Source organism: Biomphalaria glabrata, chromosome 7, assembly GCF_947242115.1.
Source record: "Biomphalaria glabrata chromosome 7, xgBioGlab47.1, whole genome shotgun sequence".
In the NCBI taxonomy this organism is placed as follows: Eukaryota; Metazoa; Mollusca; class Gastropoda; family Planorbidae; genus Biomphalaria; species Biomphalaria glabrata.
In genome coordinates this window covers 364,963-383,139 of record NC_074717.1, presented here as the reverse complement: position 1 = coordinate 383,139, position 18,177 = coordinate 364,963, and the positions used below count along the sequence as shown (strand labels likewise).

The 18,177-nt window shown below is 33.6% G+C and overlaps 1 protein-coding gene across 5 annotated transcripts; it reads right to left on the bottom strand.

Annotated features, from left to right (window-relative positions):
- Positions 1–1,975: 1,975 nt before the first annotated feature.
- On the bottom strand, positions 1,976–11,389 carry LOC106058226 (bifunctional peptidase and arginyl-hydroxylase JMJD5-like). 5 transcript variants are annotated; one of them, XM_013215603.2, is made up of 6 exons: positions 11,230–11,389; positions 10,226–10,332; positions 6,979–7,109; positions 5,347–6,162; positions 3,788–3,931; positions 1,977–3,057 (listed from the first exon to the last, which is right to left on the bottom strand). In XM_013215603.2, the coding sequence occupies exons 3-6, from the start codon at positions 7,072–7,074 to the stop codon at positions 2,800–2,802; spliced, it is 1,314 nt and encodes a 437-aa protein (XP_013071057.2). In that variant the 5' UTR covers positions 7,075–7,109; positions 10,226–10,332; positions 11,230–11,389; the 3' UTR covers positions 1,977–2,799. The 5 variants fall into 5 exon arrangements, with proteins under 5 accessions (XP_055892575.1, XP_055892577.1, XP_055892578.1 ...); XM_056036601.1 differs by having other exon boundaries at positions 11,256–11,378; XM_056036600.1 differs by lacking the exon at positions 10,226–10,332 and having other exon boundaries at positions 1,976–3,057.
- Between the last annotated feature and the right edge of the window lie 6,788 nt (positions 11,390–18,177).

Sequence of the window (18,177 nt, the reverse complement as noted above, 5' to 3'; positions counted from 1 at the left end):
GGGAGGAGGCTTCAGACATTGCCAATGACAGATCTTTATGGAGACAGCTTGTCGCCCAATGCGCCGAACGGCGCGGGAGGATCTAAGTCTAAGTAAGCAATGATGATTTAATAAGAGAAAAAAAAAGAGGCAGTCCTAGACAAACTTAGTAAAAAAACACCACCATATCTTAGCCTACAAATGAAAAAAAAAATTAATAAAATTCTTTAAAAGAAACAGGGAAATGTCCAATATCTGCAAAAAGAATGTTGCTCTTACTTCTCCATTGTGCCATTAGAACACGGAACAGTTTGCATTTATCAGCCAATGACTTAGCAAAGTTTAAGTCTCTCATTAATATGCATGACTAAATTTAACACAGATAAGGGATTTTTACCCTGCCTAGAGTCCTTTTTTTTTTTTTTTAGAAGAAAAGTCTGTAATTTATAGGATACTAGATTATTATAATCATTTGACAATTTTAATTAAATATTAAACCTAAGTCGATGCCAGATGTAAAGTTGTATTTTAAAAACATTTCAATTTGTAGTGAAACTATTGAATATCCCTTAGCTACCCTGGTACTACATTCTTAGAAACATTTTTTTGAGATATCTTTATATCTTTCTACTTTAAAAGCTCTCCTGACTGCAGATTTTAAAAAAATGGAAATAAAGCAAAAAGTTAGCCTTAAAAGATAAGGGAACAAGAAAACATTCACAAGTAGATTAACACATGTAAGATGTAACTGTCTACTTTTTTTTAAAGGAACGACTGTAATTTATAAGACAAGGGACTGTTGTTTGGTAATCAATGCAGATCAAAGGTCAGGTTTTGACATTTTTTGAGCACAATGAACAATAGGGAGAAATTAGATTAAAGTAGTGCTTTTTATTCCTGATACATGACTATGTCACTAAGTGATTGATTCAAGTTGAAATTAATATGAACAACTAATTCTTCTTTTAGTTTAACAAAAAGTTAAAAGAAAACTTTGTTAGGAAATCAGAAACTATGAACTTTAAACAAGGAATGCCAAGAGCTAGAACAGATGTACAAGAGCAAGGCACAAGTTGACTGGTGAAGAAAGTCAAAGTTTACGAATGTAAAATGAAAACTTAGACATAGATATTACATATCATACAAAGAATTCATAAAAAAAAACAACAGTGTATTCGCTTGATGAATATTTGCCTGATGAATGTACCCAAAATGAAATCGAATTCAAATATACAGGCAGAGATAGTGGAGCACAGAATAAATATGTGATAAATAAAGAGTTGCAGACTTGGAGCTGATCTAGTAAAAGAAAACTACAAACAAAAAAATGATAGTATTTTCTGCACTATAACTTAAATAACATACTATAGCTATCAACTCAAATCAGATCATGAAAGCAGCTACATAAAGAAGACAAATGTAGAAGTTGATTAGAAGAAAAAGAGACAAAGAATAAAATTCATGCAGTGCAGCGAGAAAAATAGACAAGCTAATGATCAAGCTTGAACAATTTTTGAACAATGTTAACTTTAATTGTGGTGAGAACATGGAACTTATGGTTATGTCTTATGTGTTTTTGGCAATGTAATCTCTTCTACTGAATAAAAAATAATTTAAAAGATTTCAAAAAAAAAAAAAAAAAAAAAGAAGCCAAAATGGACAGTAAAATATTAAACATCAAATTGTTAACCAGATTCATCAACTGTTAGAAATGGTCTATCATCAAAATGCATAGATGAAAATCTTTTGCTAAGAAAGGCTTAGAATAAAAAGATAATTGTTAGATCAATTAAAAGCAATACTGATTCATTCAAAAATAAAATGTTGTTTTAACTTAAGCACATTGTTAAACTAAAAGTCTGATGTTAATAGATTCATATTTGAAGTAGAAACAAAAAAAAGTTTATCCGCTAAGCTACTTCAAGAAACAAAACATCAACTTTTCAAATTTTCTTTTTATTAAGTTTATAAAAACAATGGAATACATTATAGATACAAAAAGTAAACAAGTAACATACAAAAAGTTGTTTTTTTAATTCTCCTTTATACTAATATTTGTATAGGTGATTAACTAGCTCTTAATAACTAATGAATGATAGATTTTTTTATTTTTTTTAAAAAAGGAAATCTTTTTACCCCCCCTGATATCCCTTCCCCCCAGAAAAAAATCCTGGTTACTCTAAATAAGATTCTGATGATGGGCCTATTGACCCTGATGTAGGAGACAGTGCAGAAAAAAAAAGTCTATTTATTTATTTAACTCTCTAATCAAGAATACTTACAGGAATACCAGCTGACATGTTTGCTCAAGATATAGAATGTCTTAACTAACCCTAACTTCAGATCAAATTTAATTATTATTACTATTTTTAATTATATATAGCGGTTAAACCAGTTTTTCCCAGTGTGGCCAATTAGCTAGTAATTCTTTTCCCAAAGATATATATATAAAATGTCCCATTTCTAGGAAAATCGTTTGTGCCGTTTTCGATATCCGTGTGTAATAGACTTTGCAAGCTGAAAAGAGGGATTATAATAATGAAAATTAAAATAAAAAGTTTATACAATAAAGCTGCCTTTTTATTGAAAGAATATTCATTGCTTGTAACAAGATGAATAATCTTATTTGGCACAAGTGAGGCCAGTCATGTTACACTTGAATCCCCATAATCTGGTACAGTGCCTGGGATATGAAGGTATCTACAACATATCATAAGTCGAGTCAATCACTGCTACCAAAAGCTGACAGAGAAACTGACTGATGGTGACTAAACATAGTGCTGGTGATATGAAGGTATCTACAACATATTTGTAAGCCAGTCACTGCCACCAGAAGCTGACAGAGAAACTGACTGACAGTGACTTAACATAGTGCCAGTGGTAGGGGGGTATGTACAACATGTCTCCAGGCCGGAGGGTACACTCCAAACAAGGGAGGTTAGAAAACTTTGGAAACTGGTCAAGGTCAGGGTGATCCAGGTCAATCTGACTTGTGTTATGCAGCAAGTGACTTTGATGTGGATACATGCTGTCTGTGTGCTCATCAGAATAAAGTCTCACATGCTTCTCTCCCATAACCTATAGATAAAACAATATAATGTCTATACTTCTATCACATAAACTGAAAAAATATCATGTTTATATGTCTATCACATAAACTGTAAAAATAAAATGTTTATATGTCTATCACATAAACTGAAAAAATATAATGTTTATACATCTATCACATAAACTGAAAAAATAAAATGTTTATACATCTATCACATAAACTGAAAAAAAAAATGTTTATATGTCTATCACATAAACTGAAAAAATATAATGTTTATATGTCTAACCCATATGATGAAAATAATATAATGATGATACTTCTCTCCTATAAGCTTAAGCTGAAAATAATATATTGTCTAGATACTTCTCTCTCATAAGCTGAAATATAATATTGTCTAGATACTTCTCTCTCATAAGCTGAAATATAATACTGTCTATACTTCTCTCTCATAAGCTGAAAATAATATATACTCTACACTTCTCTCTCATAAGCTGAAAATAATATATTGTCTACACTTCTCTCTCATAAGCTGAAAATAATATATTGTCTACACTTCTCTCCCGTGTCCTGAGAAATGATAATAGTCTAACATAGTACTCACCAATGAACGTATTCATCAATGAACGTACTCATCAATGAACATACTCATCAATGAATGTACTCATCAATGAGCGTACTCACCAATGAACGTACTCATCGATGAACGTACTTATCAATGAACATACTCATCAATGAACATACTAATTAGTACAAACCAACCTGGCAAAGGAAGTTGTGCTTGGGATCCTGGTGTAAAGGTGAAATTGTACCAGCTGGGCCAAACCATGCATTGATATCTACATCTTCATCATCTCCAAGGCAACAGTACACAGGGACACTGATGTCATCTCGCAATTCCCAGACCTGGACACAAAGGATTTTTTTCTGTTAACCATTCACATATCTTTTTACTGGCATTAACATAGCTTTTAAGTATGATGACTAGGAAACACTTCTACAAGGACAAAAGATATAAGAATTTTATTTTAAACTAGCTGGATATGACCTGCAGCCTGCAGGCCATTCTTTGGGTAGTACTGATCTAGTGGATTGGATTTAGATCTAGATGGCATGGCAAATGTTATAATTTTTTGTTTGTTTATATTTTGCCACGAAAATGGAAGTAGAGTGTGAAAATGGTTTTACCAGTTTAGCTGACATACTGATATTAAATATAAATACTGTGAAAATGGGTTTACCCGGTTTGTTAAAAAGTTTTGTCCTTTAATAGAAATAAATTTAGGTAGTTTTCTTTTTTATTTTTAGGACCTTCCAGTTGTGGAAGGAACGTTAAACATACACAGTACTACAATCTCCGCTACAATCTATTGTTCAAAGTTTTATCGATTGGTCAAACGGTTTAGATTTATATGCGGGACATACTACATACATATTCCTTACATTCTACTTTATATATTAGATTACACTTTTCTACAAGGACATTTTTGGGCAAACAATGAGAACAGTAGAAAACATTGCAAAATAAGCTCTAGCCTTGAACTCATAGGGGAAGAGAGTAGATGAGAGACCAAAGCAAAACATGGAGGACATCGATAGAAGAAGAAGCAAAGATGAAAGGATAGACATGGACCAAACTGAGTGGAATAATCCAAAACAGAGTTCGAAGGCGAAGTAATGTTGCAGGCTGCAGCCCTATGCTCCACTGGGAGTCAAAAAGATTAAGTCAAGTCAGAGGGACACTTTCTTTTCTTTATAATGATACTCCAATGACAGATTTTGTATCTACAAAGTTGAACTAATGACAAGAGCTCAATAGTAAAACAAAGAGAGACAGAGAGAGAGTTAATAAAGTAACACTTATTCTAAGTAAATTGAAATACTAAGTACACAAATGGAAAGAGAGTTAATAAAACAAAAATTTATTCTAGTATAATACTAGCTGCACAAATATATATATATATACGGTACAGAGAGCAAGCACACCAGAAGTAGTAAGAAAAATGAAAGTGCAACAGTGCCTGGTGATATACAGATGCCCAACCAGTGAACGCAGCTGTGCATCAAAGATTGGCCTCTTTAGTCGCATGAGAAGTTGCAAAGGGAAAAGTCTCAAAAAGTAAAATGTCACAGGCAAAGAAAATAGTGGGTTAATAAAACAACACTTATTTTACATAAAATATAACACTAGGTGCAAAAAGAGAGAGAGTTAGAAAATGAATTAATATAACAAACATGTAAAGTTTAACACTAACTACATTAAGAGAAAGAGTTAATAAAACAACACATATTCTAAGTAAAGTTTAACAGTAGTGACCTACTTGGTCAAACAGCTGATGCTGTGCCAGATAGGCTTTGGTCTCTGAGTTGGCATTCTTCATGTATATATCTATCAGCTCATTGATAGTAATCAATTTCTGTGTCCAGCTGTCTTCTGTGTATCTGGCTCCTATTTCCACCGGAACTGTTCGGCAGCCCGCAACTGAGCGCAGGTAATCAATGCTCCATTTACGGGTGGTCAGTGCTGGCCAATAGCCTATAGCATCTGTGATGATGACTGGATGTCGAGGGTCATGAAACATTGCCTGAAACATTTCAACAGATGGGCAAGAGCAGCGCGGTACTTCTCTAGTTTTCTGAGTTTTTATTGGAGGAGGAAGTGAAATGAAATCAGAGGCAGTTTCATCTTTCCTTTCCGATGAGTCATTTGTAGTTTTGGGATCTTCACATTTTTGTTTTTTTTCTTGAGTAAAATCCAAGCTGTCCTCGTCAGTTTTCTCTCTTTTCCATTTACCAAGAATTCCAAACGCTTCTTGAAACTCCCTTGACATTCTGGCCAATATGTTATTAAGTATAGGTGCTCCCATGAGTAAACCCATGTCACATGTTTTCAAAATGGTCATGTGATCAATGTTTCTAGAAGAATCTGATAACAGAGCACTCTCACTAAGGGCTTTGATCACCGATACTAATGAATAGACTTGTCGCCAGCACATGGGGACATCCTTCCAATATCCAGTGTTTAACTCTTCCCAAACTTTGTCTAAAAGTGGTTCACATAAATCCAAAGCTTTAGTGTCATTTCCATGATAGAGATTCTGTACAGCTTCATCAATCAGGCTTAGCACTGAGTTTTCCTAGCAAACAAAAAAAGTTATAATTTTACATTAAAAAAAAACAACAGTATATTAAAGAAACATCCTTTTACTGAAATAGTTAGGTTGAACTATATATTTTTTCTATTAAAAAACTCATCAGGGCTCGCAACGACTTTTCCTTCAGGGAACAGCATCAGGAAGAAGAAGAAGACAGTGAAAGCAAAGGGAAGTCAACATCAAATTGGAAAGACCTGTTAGTGAATGAAATTCTATCCAAGGCAAAGGACAGAGAAGAATGGAGAAAGACAGTTAAAAGATGTTGTGTGGTGGTACCCCAACGGCGAACAGACTAAGAGATCGGTGAAGGTGAAAGATTTATAAGGCAGCAGTAGGATTTGAACCTATACATCTGGAAAGAAACTAAATTAAAGATACCAATTTAATTAGGGTAGCTGGTATTTTGAATTATCAATGCAGATCAAATTAGTTTTTAAATTTAAAAAAATCAAAATGTATATTCCACAAAACTATTGCTTTCATACTTCAGAATTTCCTTAATATTGCTAAGACTAAATAGTATTGAATAAAAAGTACTTAAAAAGAAATATTTAAAAAATAAACACTTTTATATGACAGCACTAAAAATAAAGAAAAATAAGCCCATATTTATAATAATTAGGTAAAAAAAAAAATTTTATAAAAAAAAAAATCTTTAACCTTTTTAGCTTAAAAAAAAAATGTGGGTTATATTTCTATAAATAGTACTCCTGGACAATCTGACAGAAATAATATATATATATACAGAAACATACTTATAGTATTTCAATCACAGTAACAGTATACTAGTTGACTTACAATCACTGTGTTCTCTGATATTATAGACAGCAAATCTTCAGGCTTTTCAGGCAGTAATTTTTTAAGAGAATTCCTTATGGCTGACTTTTCTTCCATTATTTTGATCTATTATATCTTGCTCATCACGATTACTGAAATAATACAATAATATTTACATAACTATCTATTTGCCAGTCAACATTTAGCAAATGAAATTAAGTGAACCTAAGTCTGAAAAAATATGTGAAAAAATATGACGCACATACAAATCTATTTTGTGTTATTTTACAGGCATTTTTTCCACTATTTTGAGTTTGAGTTTTGAGTTTTTGGCACACCGGCACAATTTAGGCCATGTCGTGCCCGTGATCCTTTAAGGATTACTCTCCCTTCATATCACCAGAGCTACATTCAACACAACAGAGATGTGCACACAATATTTCAAGCTGATGGATGCCTCTTCAACTTGAGGCATCACAAAAAGAAATCAAAGCCTAAATCAGCAACAACCATGGATTTTTAAAAATATTTTGTGTGAACGTAAATGCTTGCCTAAAAACTGAACTGCTATATATTTTCATTTGGGAAAGAAAAATCCTCACAAAAATTTATGGTGCCATACATGAGGAAACCGGATGGAGGATTTGCACCTACCAAGAAATATATCAGCTATATGAAGACCCCTCCATAGTGACGGAAATAAAAGGGAACAGATTCAAAAGAATGCCAGAGAACAGAGGAGCAGAGATTACTCGCCGGCAAATACCAAAAGGCAGGCAGACCACAAGTATTGTGGCTTGATGGCATAGAGGCAGATCAACAACAGCTAAAAGTCCGGGCATGGAGAGGTAAAGCACAAGAATGGAGAGATGTGCTAAAGCAGGCCAGGGCTCTCCAAGGGCTATATCGCCACTGGGATGATGATGGTGATGATTGGTTACCCTCATCTTAGGAAAACATTGAGAAACTGGAAAAGAACATGAGGTTTTTAACAAATGAACAATCCCATTTGAATAGAGTAATACCATTAGTAAAATCACCAAACTTAGTGACCACAGGACAGATGACGTAATTAGCAATAATACATTAAACACTTTTGAACCATAGCGTTCAAATACAAAAACATATAATGCTCAGACACAAAGGATAAAGGCACATTTCTTATTTCATTAGCTAGGACAAATACATACAAGTGATCGCACTTCCCATAAGAGCATGAAATGGGTTGCCTGCATAAAGGAGAAAACCAATGACTAAGTAGAGTTTAAGTCTCTAATTAAAATGCTAGGCACAAGGATCAGGGTAGCACAAGTCAATTAGTACCAGTAGTCTTTTTTTTTTTTTTTTGGTTTGTCTGTAAATTTATAAAATACTTACAAGTCTTTAGATCTAATTATTAAAATATTTTATTCTGTTTGTTTGTAACATGTTTTACATGTTTCAGATGTTCTATTATAGAGTTAGATCTAGACCTACATCAAGATCTCCTAGATCTAGTAGTCTTTATTTATTTTATTCTACAGTTAGATAATTAAATTTAATTATACTAATTATGTAGTAGATCTAATTAGTAATCATAATGTTACGCCAACTTACACTACATTCTACAGACTACAGGTGAGTGTGACTACAGACTACAGTGAGTAGTATTCTAGTAGGACTAGATATACAGATCTAGATGGCTGCCTGAAGGAACATCCGAAACATGTAAAACATTTTTTAGATCTAGTAGATCTAGTCAATCTAGATCTTTAACTAGTTACTAGTCTTATCTTATATATTATGACTGTTACTTCAAAAAAAGAAGATAATTGCATCCTACACATTTCATGTGATGTTAATCAATGACTTAATCTCTGCTAAGAGTTTGGTTTTGGTTTTCCTGACTGATTCAGCCCATTCCATTCTCTTATAGCACTAGGGACGAAGGAGCACTTGTATGAATTTGTTCAGGTGTATGGAAAAAGAAATGTGCCTCTATCTTTGTGTCTTTCTGAGTATTTCATTAGGTTTTGTTTTTCTATTTGTAAGTTATAGATTAGTGTTTTATGTAGCCTATTTTAGCTACTTTACTTTTTATTCTTCTGGACTGAAGTGTCTCTAAGTTTAGTGATTTTACTAATGGTGTTACTCTAATCAAATTCAAATTGGAATATTCGTTTGTTATAAATCTCACTGATGTATTTTTTCCAGTTTCTTAATGTTTTTTTTTTAAGTTGAAGGATCCCAAACAGAGGATGCATATATTTTAAAATAGATCTAGATTAGGTTTATATACTTGTACTTGTATGTATTAGAATAGAGATCTAGAATAGTCTAGTAGTCCACACTCAACCAGTCTTAAACTTGTATATATATCTTACATATAAATCTTATAATATTATAAATAAAATTCAGATTCTATGTTACTTGAAATACTTCAAAAAAGATTATTATTTTAAGAGAAATTATCATTAGATCTATTTAAAATTTATTAATTATTCATTGTAATTTACATACACTTCATACAATAAATTAGTAATGAGTAACACTGACAGTCACAGTGTGAGAATGCAATGCATAAAACATAATTATAAATTATATTTATCTTCTTTTTCATATAAATAAGAATAAATAAATTTCAAATAAATGAGAAATGGACGAGCTCCCATCCAAATCACAAGAAAGATGATGCTTACTATAAGCTTTCCCGACAAGACCAACGTCTAATCTTTCGACTCAGGACCGGACACAACAGAATGCGACAACACATGTTCCGGAAGCTCAAAATTGGAACCAGTTAAATCTGCCCATGTGGAGTATCACCAGAAAATGCCGACCACGTCCTCCAAAACTGCTCTCTCTACCAAGAGGCCCGTATAAGACATTGGCCCCAAATCACCCCAATAGAAAGAAAACTATATGGAGAGCTCCCTGATTTGGAAACCACTGCGCAGTTCATCTCATGTATTGGTCTAGTCATATGAACACTCCAACATAACAATGAGAACGATGAAGAAGAAGAAGAAAGTAACATACATCTGTAATAATAATATAAAAGATATTATAAGATACAAAGACAGTGTTGGGAAACTATCTAGATCTAGTAGAATCTAGATAATGATCGGACTGATAAGTCAAACTGAAAGTTAAAGTTTTAAGTTCTTAGATTAGAGTCTAGATCTAGTAAATCTAGTACTAGTAGTACTCACTAGTACTGTAACTAGATCTAGAATATTCTAAAATAATATAGAATCTAGATATTACTACTAGATCTAGATCTATTTACCTTTAGGCCTTTACTTGACTGTAGACAAGTCCGAGTTAAATTAAAATTAGATCTAGAAAAAAATCTAGATCTACCAATGAGTTGAATGAGACTTATACTAGAGTAGCCTATAGTATATTTAATGATTTTTCATTAATCATTATATGATTATTATGTTAATGTTATGTATGACTGAAATGGGTATTACATGACTATGGCTCCGACAGTTACTAAGTTGTGTAAGTTAACTAAGTAGATTCTAGATCTATTAAGTTAACTCATAGTCAATGATAGTCATAGGCTATAGGTCATAGTATAGTCTATACGTCTATAGTATAATTTATATCATTTAATAATAATATGATCATAATCATAATAATGTGGTAATCAAAATCATGTCTAATTAAATTACTAATTACTAAGATTAAGAGTTAAGAGTAACTTCACTAAAAGTTTAAAGTTAAAGACTAATTGTCACTAATCACTAATTAAGACTTAACTTAAGACTTAAGTCTTAAGACAAGTCTAATCAAATATAATGAATAATCATAATCGGATTTAGTAATGATTATCATAATGATTAAATGAAGTCTAGACTAAAGTAAAATGATCATAATGTCAAATGTCTCAAAGAATAGAGTTTTGAGTCTATACTAGTCTATAGTCTAGTATAGTTACTAGTATACTAACTTATAAATAGAGTTGTAGATAATACTTATGTTTTATAGATTGTAGACTAAGACTAAGACTTAGAGTACTTAGACTACTGAACTACTCTCCTCTATGATCTAGAATCTATTCTAGATCTATCTTTTTATCTAGATTACCTTGGCCCCAAATCACCCCAATAGAAAGAAAACTATATGGAGAGCTCCCTGATTTGGAAACCACTGCGCAGTTCATCTCATGTATTGGTCTAGTCATATGAACACTCCAACATAACAATGAGAACGATGAAGAAGAAAGAAATCTAGATAGTAGATTACCTAATGAAATGATAATGTATATAATATATTAATATTTACATTTAATGATTAGACTATCATTAAACCTTATTTAGGTCTAAAATATGGTCTAGACTGATATAGATCTACTATAGTAGTCTATACTGATAATAATTATCATAGAGTCGATCTATAACTCTCTCTGTCTCTAGACCTAGAATTTCAACTACATCTAGATCTAGAATTGTTTCTAATTTTCAAAATTTTGATAAGGTTGTCTCCCTGAATTAAAGCTACTTTTGTATCTTTAAAAACAAACAAGATACACAAATGTACATCACAGACCTATATATATATTTCTAAGTTTATGATGTATATTATAATTGTAATAATAATAATAGGCTTGTCTTTGAGTCCAAAGATTATCTTCTTATCTTATAAAATACAGACGTTACTTCAAAACAGAAGAAGACGATTACGTCCTACGAGTCATGCATGTTAACCAATGACTTATAGTCTGCAGTATTTCCCTTGGCGATGCAACCCCAGCTGCGACCTACATATATTTTGCCACATCTAGCACAGGCATTATCATTTTCCGCCGGTGGTCGATCTAGATTTTCTTTTCGCCATCTACATCTGTCCTCAGCAGCAAATATTCTTTTGGCCTCAAATATGTATTCCGCGGCCTTTGAGAGTGACTTCCAGCTTTTTCGTTCTGAAGCCCCCTGCGACCAGGTGCTGTAAAAAATGTTTGTAAAATGTTTTACATGTTTCGGATGTTCCTTCAGAGTTGAAGATAGTTTACTTCCTAGTCCAAACCTCCCGCAGGACGACGGGGGATGGGAGCGGGAAGGGTTTGAACCCTCGACCGTCGATAAATCCGAACGACAGTCCAGCGCGCAAACTGCACGACCAGGCAGCCATCCTTCTGTCAATTAAAGCAATTTAGGCCCTATATAAATATAGGCTACATGTGTGTGTGTGTGTGTATGACAAATGTACCAAGCATAAATAATACAAAACTCACACCCAAACCCGCACACACACACTTTTGAGGCACTATCATGACTATGGCTCAAGAAACAAAAATATTAAAATGTCTATTACCAGCAGAGTGTTTAACTTAATGCACAGGCCTCGGACTGTTGGGCAACTGTGGGCAACAAATGTCCTAAAGAGTGAACTCAGTCCACATTCCACTACCGGGTAGGCCTATACAAAAAAAAAACTTGCGCAGGCAGGATACCTTACAGTGTTTCACAAAACCTAATTAACTTAAGATGTAAAATCAACACCTAGAAAGAAAAAAAAAAGCGGCGGCTGCATGCAGGACAATGACGCGAAAGACAGCAAATAGCGGTAATCTGTCCCGGCTGAGCGTGGACATTGCAGCCCTTATAGTGAAGAATGTTCGGCAGGTCATTAAAAACAAACCACATTTGGGCAGCTGTTTGAGACAAACATTGATTTAAAAAGCTAAAAATATTCTAGAAATAAAAATTCACCCTTAGGGTCATGATTTTGTGATTTTACCATCATCAAAGATACAAGACACCGATAGCAAAGCGTGTACAGACACAAAAACTCATTTGTTCCCGTCAATCAAATCATTAAATAGAAACTATCAGATATAAACTTTTCGCAAGCCTAATGAAATTATGAGTGAGTCTGGTGTGAATGTATATTTTGGTTGTCTATAGTTATAATGTTTTGTTTGGTGCAATGCACAAATTGTACGACAGATTTCCTTATGGATAATAAAGATTATTATTCATACAAGAGAGGGGAGCTTGATGCCACCAGACAACCATAATGTACATGTGATTTTGACTGTGTTGTTGTCGTCACACATGATATATTTTAGACTGCAGTCACTCCCTGAATCCATTGTTCCCGGGGAACGCGTGCGTGTGTGAATGTGATAAAATACTGTGTAACATTGTTAAATAAACATACAGATATTTTTTTTAATATAGCTTTTATATAGCGCTACTTTCATGCTTAAAGCATGCTCAGAGCTTTGGTGCAATCCATTAGTGGACCAGTGGGGGCAGGGGAGGGGGTATCTAGGAGTTGGTTTTCCGTGCTGCCTTTAGGCGCTCAGTAAACACAACTCTGCCCTTCTTCTTCATCGTTCTCATTGTTATGTTGGAGTGCTCACATGACTAGACCAGTACATGAGATGAACTGCGCAGGTAGCTCTCCATATAGTTTTTGACTATAGTTTTCTTTCTAATGGGGTGAATTTGCTAAAAGAGAGCAGGAGGACGTGGTCGGCATTCTCTGGTGATACTCCACATGGGCAGATTTCACTGTTACAACTCTGCCCGAGTCGGGTGTCGGGCCCCCTTCTAGGTAGCCAAGCCAAGTTCAAGCGCACTTGGCCTCTCGACCACGCTTCCCAGATATGGTATTGTTACGAATCTTCCCTACTATCCCGGCTCTCTTTAAACTGCACCATACGACACGACGAACTTAAAGAACCTCACAACTCAGGGCTCCAAAGTATCAACAATATTAATACTGGCTTTACAAAAACCTAGTCTCTGCTCCGCACTGACTTCACACACCGTGCTGGTTCTCGCCTCGCACTGGTCACATTGCGAGGTAACGTGAAGGGATTCTGACACACTCGCTCTTCTATAGTGTCTCTACTGCCTCGAACCTTCTTGACCACTCCAGTGGATCACTTTCGCCGTGACTTGCTTGCGTAATATGAGAATAATGATGTCAAAAATGTAATACTTATATATTAAAATATCAATAGGCCCTATAAAATTCTATAGTAGGATTTAGCTTCTGAAAAAAGGCAGAAACAACTTTATGAATACACCGAAGTTTTCTTTTGTATTTTGTTTTTTACAGATTAAGAATTAGATTATTAATATTTTTTTTATAAATCTTAGTCTGTGAAATTTAAAATGCTCACACACCAGCAGATAATGAAAGCATCACCTAATTTTTGGTGTACAAAATTGACACAAAAAAATATATCTTCACAGAGTTGCCTACAAGTATCTTGCGTATTTTTGTACGCAAATGGACACGGAAATACGCGAGTACTGTTTAAAGTTTAACATCTGAAAAGAAAATATGCATTCCCCCCGCGAAAGCAAAAAAAAAAGTTTAAAATTTTTTTATAAAAATTTATTTAAAAAATTAATACAAAAAAACAACAACAACAACAACAAACTAACAAAAACAAAAAGATCAAAACCAAAAACAAAAAGTTGTTTCAATCATATAGAACTATATAGATCAGTGCATCCATGGCGGAAATGAATTATTCATACTACGAGATTTAACTTTTTCTTATCTTGCGCTGATGCGCGAAGATTTCAACTAATTATTACTAGATTCTAGATCTAATTAGACATAGAATATCTAGATCTTGCTGATGCCAACAAAGTGGAGTACCTTTCAATGTGTCAGCTTATTCCTAGTTGTTATCTAATGGTATGTACTAGACTTAATTAATTTTTATCTATTTTGACTAGATTACTAATAATTAACTACTCAGACTACTGTCTAGAGCAGTGGTTCCCAAACTTTTTTGTCTCGTAGACCCCTTGCCATGTTTTCTGGTTTTCGGTAGACCCCCTGCTCAACTTGCACATTTTTGCAAATTCATCAACATTTTTTAAACAAATTTCTAACTGTAGTGAGTTGAGGAGTAAAAAAGTAATTTAAAACTACACAACTACGGATATTATCATGTTTAATATACAAATTTGTCGTTCTATGAAGTAGTCTTTCCAACATTAAATTATTAATTAATTAATTAATTAATATGCCTTAAGTATCATTGTAAAAGGTTTCGCATAGAGCAGTTTTTGTGTATTTCTTCATCTTTCACATGTGGCTCAAATGTTGAATCTGCTGAACTGTTTTCATTAACAGGAGATGGGTCAAAGGCGAGTAACTGGAGCCTAAACCAGTAAACTTTGAGCAGGAAGGGCTCATTAGCCTTGGCTTGCTACCCATCTAGCAGAAGGAAAACTGAATTCAAATCTCTGCTGCCTTGCTACTATAGCCAAACATGGGAAAGGTCACGTGGGTCAACCCTAAGGAAATATAAGGAGACGGTGACCATTAGCGCCATGTATTTCTGTGCCGTCCCCTCTTCCTCTTTCCTTGGGGGTTCCAGGTTAGGGCTTGCCTTGTTATGTTGGTTGCAGGCTTGCGAAGGGTGTGAACTATCCATCTCCAGCGTCTCTGAAGGATATCTACTTCAGTGGGCTGCTGCTTTGTTCTTTGCCACAGTTCCTCATTCAAGTTCTTGTCTGGCCAGCGGATCATAAGAATTTTCATCAGGCAGGTATTGATGAATAGCTGGATTTTTTACATGATGGCAATGGTGGTTCTCCAGGTCTCCGCGATCTGGAAGCAGATGGGCAAGACGTGGCGACAGTTGGAGAGATTCGCCCAGAACCGAGATGCCTGGAGGAAGCTGGTTGGTAACCTATGCCCAGAAGGGACTACAGGCATAGATGAGATGAGATGGTGACCATTAGACAGTTTGTAGCACACAGTGCTACACCTTGTCAGACCTAACTGTATTTATGTCTTTTGCAAAGATTTCTTAATTTTAAGAAATTTTAATTTTATAACTCATGCCACCGAAGTGACATTGAACTGTATTGTTGCTTAAAGAAATTCTTTTAATAATAACAGATGTAGGTTTGTGCAAAACAGCTGGTAGAATCAATGTTAGACCTTTGCTGTTTTCTGTATTTTGCTATAAGAAAAGAAATCTTGTAAGACTCTCACAAACCATTATCTTTTCTATATGATGTCGAACTATTATTTTGCGGGTCTATTTTGAAGTGTTAGAAAGTTTTTAAAATCTTTATTTTTGTCAGGGTAGCATTGTCTCAGATGATCTTCCAGCAAACCTGGTTCATATCATCATAAAAGAGTCACTTAGGTTTGTTCGACAAGGAAGGAATGAATCCCTATTTTAAATAATTAATGCTGTACTGTCTACATTTCTTTTTTATTTTCTTTGTTCTAAATATTAGTTACATGTAGACAAAATTAAGCTATTTAAATAAGTATTGAAATTGATTACAACAATTTTTCATTTGAATAGCAGGATAAATATTTAAAGGATTAACAAAGGTACAAATCATATATTAGTGTATGCAATAATTACATTAGTGGAATGTGAACATTAAATGTGCTTAAATGAAATCTATTATCGTAGATCCCCGTGGGCATCTCATGGACCCCCAATTTAGATTTTATCTTTCATAGACCCCTTGGAGGTCTTCGTAGACCCCTGGGGGTCTATATAGACCACTTTGGGAATCACTGGTCTAGAGATATAACTAGATCTATATACTATACTATATTTATTTATATTATATAAAATATAGTTTATATAGATCTACTGTCTATCATATAAATTATAATATAGATCTATTCTAGTCACACATTATAGATCTAGTGACAATATATTCACTCTGTCTCTAGTCCTAGTAATAAGTAATTACTACTACTACTACTACTAATCTAGTCTAGTATTTTACTAGTATATTACTAATATAGGCTATAGTCGGCTATAGCCATAGAAGATTATGATAAATACTAAGATAGGTCTACTATTATACTAACTACTAGATCTACTACTTGAACTAGAGAGTCTATATTTATTAGAGTTACTAGACAATATAATATAGATCTACATCTAGTATATATTTATATATATAATTATAATATAGATCTAGAAAAGTAGAACCAGTTACCAGTATCGAGTATCATGAGTATGACTATTGCCGTATGAGTATAGGTCTATATATTAGAATCTATATCTGTGTTTCCCAAACTTTTTCATTAATGGAACACTTCGCACATTCTGAGTAATTAGCGGAACACTTTGGTTATTTTTCAGAGAGATTAATTCACGTTTTGGTCCAGTAATCAATTATTCCACTAGTTTGTGGAACACTTATTCAGGTATCGCGGAACACTAGGGTCTCACCGGAACACTAGGGTCTCACCGGAACACAGTCTGGGAAACATTGATCTATATGAATCTAACTCCAACCTCACAAAGTATATCTTATTATCTAGATTGAAATTTTGAATCTAGAATCTAGATCTATTTATTAAATTCTTTTAGTTTTAGTATTACTACAAGTAGTACAAGTAAGTACTAAGAGTCTAAGTATTAGTATTTTATTTATTTACCTAAAAAAAGGCTAAATTTAACTGACTAGGTACATTGTAGCTTTAAAAATTGGGCAAATATAGGTCTAGTGACTAGTCTAGTAGTAGATCTAGAATTCTAGATTCTAGTATTTCACATTCAGGACATTAGCTTACAATTCCATAGAATTATTAAAATAGCTTTAAATTAAATAGCCTATGCACATTAAAACCAACAAACCATTAATGAATCTGCCCCGGCCTCCAGATCAGTCACCAGTGGTCTCCGATGGGGACGCTATCGACGTATCAGCCGTACTAAGAGTTTTAGTGAATTGCCACTAGATAAAAAGTATGTTCTACTTTGAATGACGGCATTTTCAGATGAGGTTATGAAACCAAGTCGGCTTCACGAACATATAGCAATATAAAAAATAATTTTTAAAACAATATTCATGAACAATTATAAAGATCTACTATTAAAACAACATTAAAAACATAAAACGGCAAAGCTGGATATGTTTTGGTAGTCTCTTAGAAAAATGCATAGCTTTTTTAAAAGTCTTATGATACTGTTTGAAAATTGATTAAAACAATTTTTTTTTTTTAAAACATATGTTATACATCTGTTAGTGATGAAATATTATTTTAAAATTGTCTAGTTATGTAGCTTATAAATGACCACATATAGGAAACCATCAGTGGTTGAACGCAACAATGACTTCATAGTAATATAGAATAAAGAACAGACCTATTAACACTATTCACCTAGTAAGTTATGATACACAAAAAAGTTAAGCCTGCAACTTCATTTCTATTTGAATCTAATTAAATAAAATTGTAAATAAAATACAAACCCATGCCAAAAATAATCTC

Bases quoted from the DNA above. Each gene is read 5' to 3' on its own strand.
- LOC106058226 (XM_056036600.1), bottom strand. From the start codon at position 7,074: ATGGAAGAAAAGTCAGCCATAAGGAATTCTCTTAAAAAATTACTGCCT. The intron at 3,932-5,346 runs GTAGGTCACTAC...CTTTGTGTCCAG, and splicing joins AGCATCAGCTGTTTGACCAA to GTCTGGGAATTGCGAGATGA. The intron at 3,058-3,787 runs GTTGGTTTGTAC...TTTTATCTATAG, and splicing joins AGCACAACTTCCTTTGCCAG to GTTATGGGAGAGAAGCATGT.